This window comes from Rhipicephalus sanguineus, chromosome 4 (assembly GCF_013339695.2).
Source record: "Rhipicephalus sanguineus isolate Rsan-2018 chromosome 4, BIME_Rsan_1.4, whole genome shotgun sequence".
In the NCBI taxonomy this organism is placed as follows: domain Eukaryota; kingdom Metazoa; phylum Arthropoda; class Arachnida; order Ixodida; family Ixodidae; genus Rhipicephalus; species Rhipicephalus sanguineus.
The window spans coordinates 180,422,088-180,430,789 of NC_051179.1; the positions used below are offsets into that span (position 1 = coordinate 180,422,088).

The following is an 8,702-nucleotide window of genomic DNA, read 5'->3' on the forward strand; positions in this document are numbered from 1 at the left end:
GTCAGCGTAGACTCTCTACGATGCTGTCCAGAATTGGAACACAGCCTCTATGCGGGCCCCGTTCTATCGATAGAACGGATACAAAACGGTCTCCTGACGACTTGAATTAGATGGAAATTCAATTCTCCGGCCCCAGCGATTACGTTTCCATCCAATCCAAGTCGTCCGGAGACCGTTTTGTATCCATTCTATCGATAGAACGGGGCCGGAGACCGTTCTACAACCGCTCTCGTCTATTCTCTCGTCTTGACCGTCAAACGAGCCTCCACCAATCGCGTGCGGCCCGATAGAACAGACCGCCCCCGTTCTGTGACAGAACGCTTACAAAACAGCCCCTTAGGATTCGGATGGATTTTATTCTTGAGATTCGCGACGCTTGTTTACCGAGTGTAAAACAAAGTGATATGAAGTTATTTCCAAATAAAACTAGCTTCCTTCTTCGGTACGTTAAACTTGTTGCAGAAGGTTTGCGTACCGTGATAGTGAAGCGAAACCGATACATATTCAACCATCAGGGAATTATACATTGCTCTGACATTGCATTCCAGATTTGGTATTACCAAATTATCAATTATTCTCTTTTACAACTGAAAACAAACATGCGTGTTTTTCACTCGAAAGTACGCATCATATATTTGTGGAAATTAAAATGTTTATCGAGCGAAAAGCGCAAAACGTGTTCTGCTTTGACGCCAGGCGCGTCTGCTTGTGCACAGAACGATCGTGCAAGCAGCAGTACGTAGAACGCATCTCTCACTCCGCTGTCAAGACGATTCAGTAGAGGATGCCGGTGTGTTCTCTTCGCTTCTTCGTTTTGCAGACAGATTGGCCGTGTCTTGGCAAGACACGCTTATAAAAAAGGCGTGAAATCTGTGCAGTTGCCTGCATAGATTTCGGGACGCTACATCAGTGCGAGCAGTGCGTGAACGAGCTTTGCTAAAACTGTCAACCACACTGTAAAAAATAGTTGTAAATTTACAGATAAAATACATGAAATTTCTGTACCGCGAAAGAAACTTTCTGTGAATGTGCCATGAAGGAAATCTGTTAAAAAGAGAAACTGAAATTTTCTTTTATTCGTGACCTTCAGCAAAACAAACGACTCAAAATTGAACCTACACAGTTTTAAATAGTTCAAAGATTACAAATGTCCATTAAATAACATTTCATGTTTTTCTGGTTATTCCCACAATGCTATTTTGATTTATTAATATTCAGAGCCTTTTCTGCGGTTCTACGTTCATGCCTCGCGGGCCCCTACATTTACAACATGGCTACCGCTCACGTCGAAGCGCGGCTACGCATGGCTGCAGTGTAAAGCGCGGCTACGGCACCGTCCTGCTCCTGCTTTTTGTGCATCTGTCATTGAAAGGTGAGTGGTTTGCTTCTAACTAGAGTTCCTTACAACAAGAACTCGTTGATATGACTGCCCGCTTTCGAAATTCGCTCTCGCGTAGTTTCTAATTCTGCTTTGCGTCGGCAGCGCGCGCGACCACAACGTTGTGCGAGAGCCGGAATTCCTTCCATGCTTTGGTAGAAATACTGAAGAGGCCTTGTAAGTGGGTGCTTGAGGGAACGCCTGCTGTTGTACCCCAATTATTTCTTTGCTGTTAGCGGCAGCGTACGTCAAGGTATGCGAATTTGTACTTGGACGGTTGCAGAGCGCATACTACAGCGTTCGCAGCGCACTTCATGTGCGTTCTCTGCGGGCAGCCATTAACGAGGTTTCGCTGTACAGAATAATGAGAGGTATTTGTTCACCTTACCCGCTTTGCTTCTTATTACATCAAACCTGTGTATTCTGTGTTTCTGCACCTATTTTTTTCTTGATGCTTGGACCGACTTCCTCTAAAAACTAATGAAGTGCATATAACTCAACTCAGCTAAACGAGCGACGTTACAGAGCATATAATACTTTCTTTTTTTTATGAAAGTGCAAACGTTTCCTATTTTTGTGTGTTTATCTACGTGTAATAGGTACCTTTCTCCTGCATAGTGAACATGGCCCTGAGCAATGATGTTGTGGCTTGGTGTACGGCGTTTAGTGTTTTGTGGTGGTCATACCATGATAAGTTCTGCTTGGTTGCATAATGCTGTGTATCTTGAACATTGCTGGCGGGAATGTGCGAACGCATAGCTTCTTGGCGTAGTATCATTCGATGACCTTCCTTACGAAGCTTTAAGTTCCTGGCGGAAGATAGATAAACTAGGTAAACTTAGTTTATCGAATGGACGTGTGGGGCACATCCACTCGGTAAACTGATACCTCGATTGACTAGCCAATGGGGCACGGGCTTGACGTGTACACGCGCTACCGTGCGTCATCGCATTTCGCCTGCGTTGCGGTGCAGCACGTCTTCTCCTCGGTAGGAGAAACTCGGCGCGTTTCGGATTGGCGTGTTCCCTGCTGAAGCTCATGTTAGATACACGGTCAGGGGCGTAGCCAAGGGGGGGTTGGGGGGGTTCAACCCCCTCCCCCCCGAAATTTTTCAGTTTTGCTTGCGTATATAGGCACGCACACATACAAACGCACGCACAAAAATACATAAAGTATGGTTGAACCCCCCCTGAAAAAAATTTCTGGCTACGCCCCTGTACGCGGTTGTTATCCGTGGTTTACACACAACGGCGTGAAGCCGTGAACACCTCTGGAAAGTGGGCTTAAGTGCGCTCGTAGTACAGGCGGTGAATCGTGGCACATGTCACATGTGATCTCTCAGTGAGCACCAACGCCGACGCCGCTGTTCTAGCCGTGCGTGAAGGCTTATTTTGGACATCGATCGTGACTACCTTTAAAGAATCCCGGTTTTCGGAGAGGCGGACTTTGTTTTTAGTGGCGTATTGAAGGGCGAATGAATCTTTCGTTGGCTCTCGCCCGTTTTGTTCACCAGTGCTTCGCGGCAGTAGTTATTAGACTTCCATCGTCGAACAAAAGTACCGACACAAATTTTGAATGACGCAACCAAGTGTGTTCGAGATGGGTGTACGAGATGTGTTCGCCGCTGAACGCAAAATTTTAGCTCTTTGAGGCGCACGTTCTGTCGCGCGTGAGGTTTAGGGCGTTCGAAAAAAAAAAAAAAAAAACATGTGCACGTTTTGGTCGACAGCTTCAGAAGGACAACCGTTCTATACCTCCGCCCTATCGACATGTAGGCCATAGAAAGAGAAGCTTGGCAGATAACAGCGGCTCCCGAACTGCTCAGACGACTGGCATATGACGGAATGGTCTGTGTGTTTTGCGAGCCATGCTACCGCGACAGATGGGCTTTGTTTATTTGACGGTGTTGTTTCCTGCCAAATGACGTCATGCGAAACAAACTGTAATTACGCTAACATTACCACTGAAAAAATAACATCTACTTCTTTAAGCGCATCACTCCTTGAATGAAGCGAATTGCTCATTAGAAATGTTCTGCGATTTGTAAACATTCACAATATTCTATAGATTTTGAACATATATATTGTGTTGCTCTTTTGTGGAGAAGCAAATTTCATGCTATGTATAGTTTACAGCACGTAATAGGCAGGAATTGGCGTACCAGGGTGGGGGTTCAACCCCCCCCCCCCCATTTGTTAGATTGAGCATGTGTAAATATGCACGCACGAACATACTACATAAAGAGCGGTTGAACCTCGCCCCCGAAAAGAACTTCTCGCTACGGCCCTGCAGGCAGTGCAACTCGTCTTCTGGCCCAATGGCTTAGCCCAACTCGAAGGAGTTTTTCAGTAAAAATATAAACCAATTGACCCTCTGCTTTTCATAAAACGAAGGACAGTTTGCTCCATCTAAGGTGGCAAGTTTTCCCAGATTGATACAGATCATTGGACAAATTTCCCCACCACGTGCCATTTATAAATGAATTCCTGGTAACGAAAAAAGTGTGACAGAAATCGCAACTAGGTGGCTCGCTAGCCCAAATAATGAAATAGTCGACGCGAAGCAACCGTCATTGCGAACGTCATTGCGCATGCATTGTTGATTCCTTACGTAAACACTTTCTGCAATGGAGGTTCACTGAGCGCGCCCACGTGCTCTGGTGTTATTCGTCTGCATGCGCAGCCTCACGTCCGTGCTAATGCGCATGCCTTTAAAGGCTTTTTGAAAGCATTAGGAATATGTTTCAATTAGGTATAGCATTTAATGTTAATGATTCATTCTCTCTGAATTGGCAAAAATGTCTGTTACAGTCAGGCATTAGCCTCCTTTCCTTTCTCTTTAGAGCTTTACAGAAGTGCTTACCGTTATAAAGACTTTTCTATTTCTTTCGGTAATTGCAGTTTTTTATTTATTTCAGCGATGTATGTCTGCAGTCTCTTTGGCACCACCAAGACGACTGTGCCACATTTCATGAAGTATGCCGTACTGCACAAAAGCATGAATATATTCTGCATGAAGTGCCCAATGGAACAGCACAGAAAAGTGTTCCTAGAGTTCCTTCTCTGAGCTAGTGCTACGAGATACCAAGGACGAAAATAGGACTGACGAGAAAACGAAGATTCCAAAAGGATTTATATGTTTTTGCGTCATGGAAGCCCTAAGGTGTCATAGTGCCCTGAGGTGGTGCTGCATCTCGAGCTACCAGAAGGTAAGAGAATAATTTGGCAGTGGCCTACTCCTCAAATTGTTCGCTGCTTTAATTTACCTTCTCTTATTGAGAGAATTTATTTATTTATTTTTATTTTATATCACATCTACAATGTCTGTAGTTCAATAACAATATTGTCTAACTTTTTAATTGTCTTCGTATGCTTGTTTGAACTCCAGGGTACAGGAGTTTTAATGACTACTTATCGCATAATTAACTTCATAACTTTTATTATTGCAGGCAAGTACAAGTGAAGATAATGTCGGAGACGTGCCGTGCTCCCCTTTCATCATTGCCAAAGGTACTGTTATGGATATTTGCAATATATTGCTGAATATTTCTAAACAGGAAATATTTTGTTCCAGGAGAGAACTTTCTGACTGCCGGGGTATTTACCATCTGTATTGATACCCATGCTGTGATTGAATCCACCACACAGTGCCAGGCATTCAAGTTGATGTTCTTTACACACTTCGCCTTTACTAATGAATTCCGCAAGGAGGTCAGCCTAAACCTGGAGTTCACACAAAGGTAAAGCCTAATATGATTTTTCTGACTTTTTCAACAAGATTCATGCAACTAACTTAGATAAAGCCACATTAGATAGTACGAAAGTAGACAAGTACTGGGGAATTTCCAGTCTCTGATACTACACTCCCATTTGGCTAAGTCATTGAGGGTTCTGATGGAGGGTATAACTAATTTTTTTTTTTCGAAAGTCTGCCCATAGGCATAATAATTATTCATTCAGAAATACACATACAAATTTGCTTCGTGTATGAAGTCCAGTAATGAGTGGTGGTGAGGTCCTCTAATCCAGCGGTCAAGGCCGGATGGAAATGTTCAGCTTAAGTGTAAAACTGTCTACGGGAATCCTGAGCGGTCATGAAAGATTCTAAGTAATAACGTTAGTATATGGAACGGTTGACGTGTGAAGTATTTTTAATCACTGTTTAATGAGGATTTCGAAGGGGCACCAAGTAACACGACAATTTTCATTATATTAAATAAGAGCTAGCACTTTTTTATGCAGTTCTGCATCCGGAGAAAGGTGTGTGTCCGGGATAGTTGGTATACCATAATTGTGAGCACAACGCAGAAAGAGAGACACAATAAACAAAGGACCGACGAGGATTGGTGCAATAAAGCGAGAATTCCCTGTAAGCAAAATGGGCACAGATTGCATCAGCAACACGTCTACAAGTTTATTTGGCATCTATAGCTACACACGACTTTCTCATATCTCTTATTGTTTGCAATGGAGAACATGTGCACGCATGCGCTTCAGGATGAGTATGTTCTTTTCCTGATTGTCTGGGGCAATGCCGTAAATTCCGTGGTGAAAATTGTGCCTGTGGTGTCCCATCATCCACTCTGTCCGTGTCTATCGCGCTACAATGGTTTCAGTGTAATTTTTAGCAAATCTAAATTGTGAAATCCATAGTGCCTACCATACAATCATGCGTGTGCACTTAAAAAATCGGATAGTTCGGCGGTGTTCTCTGGTCCCAGCAAGCGCATGCATTATTTATTAACACCTTTGTTTTGTTTAATAGCATGGTAGCTTTGTTTCGACTTTGGGCTATGCGCGCACAATGTCACAAAGCTCATACATGGTGGAAGCTGTTGAAGGTGAGGACCTTCAGCGGCACTCCGCAAGTCCACATAAAACTGGCTTGTTACATTCCGACTGACAAACGATCAGTTGCCGACCAAATTTCGGCGACAAAATGATCACCACCTGGGCGGGGTGGTGTTGCTCGCGGAGTTACGTAATAAGGGATGGGTTGAGAAGACGTTTCGGCTTAATACACGGGGTCTTGGTCCGCGGTCTCATTGTGGACGATCAACCTAATGACAGAAATTGTGGCTTTTACTCTTGTGCAAAACAGGTACTGGATTTGCGCATTCATCAAGAAAAATGTGTTTATTTTTTTTCTTGATACTCTCGATAATTGGGAATTCGGTTAACTCAGACGTTTTTTTCGGACCCGTGAAATGCGAATTAATGAGCTTTTATTGTATTTGGGTGAGTGTTTAAAAGCACGTGAACCTTGCTCTGTGAGGAGCATTATTTCCTTTAAAGTCCTTACACTGCAATAAATGACATTGTATGAACCATAATGAAATTTTATAGAAATGAATCTCCATCTGGATCATGAGGTTATTTTTTTACCTGATTCCACACACCTTAAAGTGGCAATGCGAGGGTTTCTTGAGCGCTCTACCAAAATAATCAATGTTGTTCTCAGTGAGGTCCATTATGTTCAGCATAGTCATGCAACAGCTTGGTGCACCTAAAAATATCATTATTCGTTTTTAGGGCAGCCGCAGCAGTCAACCCTGACAGAGGGAGCAAGGTCGAGAAGTCAAGGAATCAGCGCCGCCTCACACCACAAATGACCAACTTAATCAAAGCTCTGCGAGACTATGAATGCTAAGTGTTACAACGAAAAATTTGCAGTGTCATTATGAATATACCGTATGTACTCGAATCTAAGCAGATGTTTTGTTTTTTTTTTCCGAAAAAAACGATGTGCGAAAGCGTGTGTGTGTGTGGGGGGGGGGGGGGGGGGGGGGGTTGGCTTAGATTCGAGTACAATGATTAAGTTTTTTTTCTGGCCTTGCGAATTTCGCGGATCGGCTTATAATCAGGTACGGCCTAGATTCGAGTAAATACGGTATATCTACACATTTTCCCAACCAGTTTGAATCTACGGTGACAACATGTACGCAGTTTTCATTATTTTGAAGCTGTTTACATGCAGCATTTCCTGTGCTTAAATAAAGATTCGTTTCTTTTATCATGAAAGGAGAATCCACTGAAACGTGCCTGTTTTTATTGCGTTATTTACTAGAGTGCTGGAGGCAACACCTCGCGGGTGTAGCTCCAAGAAGTTCACAATGTCCGCTCGGTGCTCGGCTGCTTATACCCGAAAGTCGCGGGTGCGACCCCGGCAGCGGCGGTCGCATTTCGACGAAGGCGAAATGGTAGAGGCCCATGTGCTGTGCGATGTCAGTGCACGTTAGAAACACCAGATTGTCGAAATTTTCGAAGCTCTCCACTACTACGCGCCTCATAATCATATCGTGGTTTTGGCTTGTAAAACCCCAGATATTATTTTTAAAAAATTGGAATATATTTGGACTATGCGAACGCAATATATTGGTATTTTTGTCATTGCATTTGGCTAAACAAAATATTTTTGCGTATCGCTTGTACAAGTGACATAGCTACTTTTTAGTACTGAGGAATGCTTTTCTAAGAAAATATATATAAGTTCATCTTTATGCATAAAAAATATGTTCCAGAATTAAAATGCAGTAATGAAATAGCAGGAGGGCTGTAGCAGAAAACACAACCTTTGTGACTCGATATCCGAACTTATACTTATAGATAACGTTTCTGTAAACGATAACAGACACTATTAGCGAAATAACAGATAAATGATAACAGAAAACAGTTTTTTTTCAGTGTCTGAAAACTGAAACGTGTTTTTAAACATAAAATTTCTGTACTGTAAAAGTGAAAGTAACAGTGAAATAACAGAAAGAAGACAAACAGAAAAACAAGTTTTTTCTGTAACACAAAACTGAACATTGTGTTTATGCAGAAAAATTCTGTAAAGTAAAACAGAAAATATCTGTTAAAACACAGAAAAATTCAAAATAGAAAACATAGCTTTACAGAAATTTTGTGGCAAGAGAGCTGCCAGACAATTTCTGTTTTTTTCACAAAATATTTTTTACAGTGCAATAAAGCCGCAACGTCACCAGAAACCCAGGGACCTAGCGGCCTTCAGCCTATTTCAACAAAAAAGGCACCGCTTGAGTGCTTTGCACCGCACCTCGCCACCTACGCCACCCACGCCACGCGAAAAACAAAGCTGAAACTGTAGAAAAAGACCAGTAGACAGTTCACTAGCTAAAAAAATCCAATCCGAAGCCTGCACTTTCCATGATCCCCATGGTGTTTGAACGATTGTAGAGCCAGATCCCCTCTAGCTTTATAGTGTGAAACTCTATGCTGCGTTAATTCCTAAGTACAATGTAAGCTATACAGGAACACAAAAATGCAGTGTCAATGAACAGTAATGTTATCAACACGAAATATAA

At 42.7% G+C, this 8,702-nt stretch overlaps 1 protein-coding gene across 2 annotated transcripts; it reads left to right on the forward strand.

Annotated features, from left to right (window-relative positions):
• Window positions 1–1,137: 1,137 nt before the first annotated feature.
• LOC119389144 (uncharacterized) lies at window positions 1,138–7,131 on the forward strand. 2 transcript variants are annotated; one of them, XM_049415506.1, is made up of 5 exons: window positions 1,138–1,372; window positions 4,296–4,586; window positions 4,827–4,887; window positions 4,952–5,117; window positions 6,910–7,131. In XM_049415506.1, the coding sequence occupies exons 2-5, from the start codon at window positions 4,527–4,529 to the stop codon at window positions 7,025–7,027; spliced, it is 405 nt and encodes a 134-aa protein (XP_049271463.1). In that variant the 5' UTR covers window positions 1,138–1,372; window positions 4,296–4,526; the 3' UTR covers window positions 7,028–7,131. The 2 variants fall into 2 exon arrangements, with proteins under 2 accessions (XP_049271463.1, XP_049271464.1); XM_049415507.1 differs by lacking the exon at window positions 1,138–1,372 and having other exon boundaries at window positions 3,598–4,586.
• The last annotated feature ends 1,571 nt before the right edge of the window (window positions 7,132–8,702 follow it).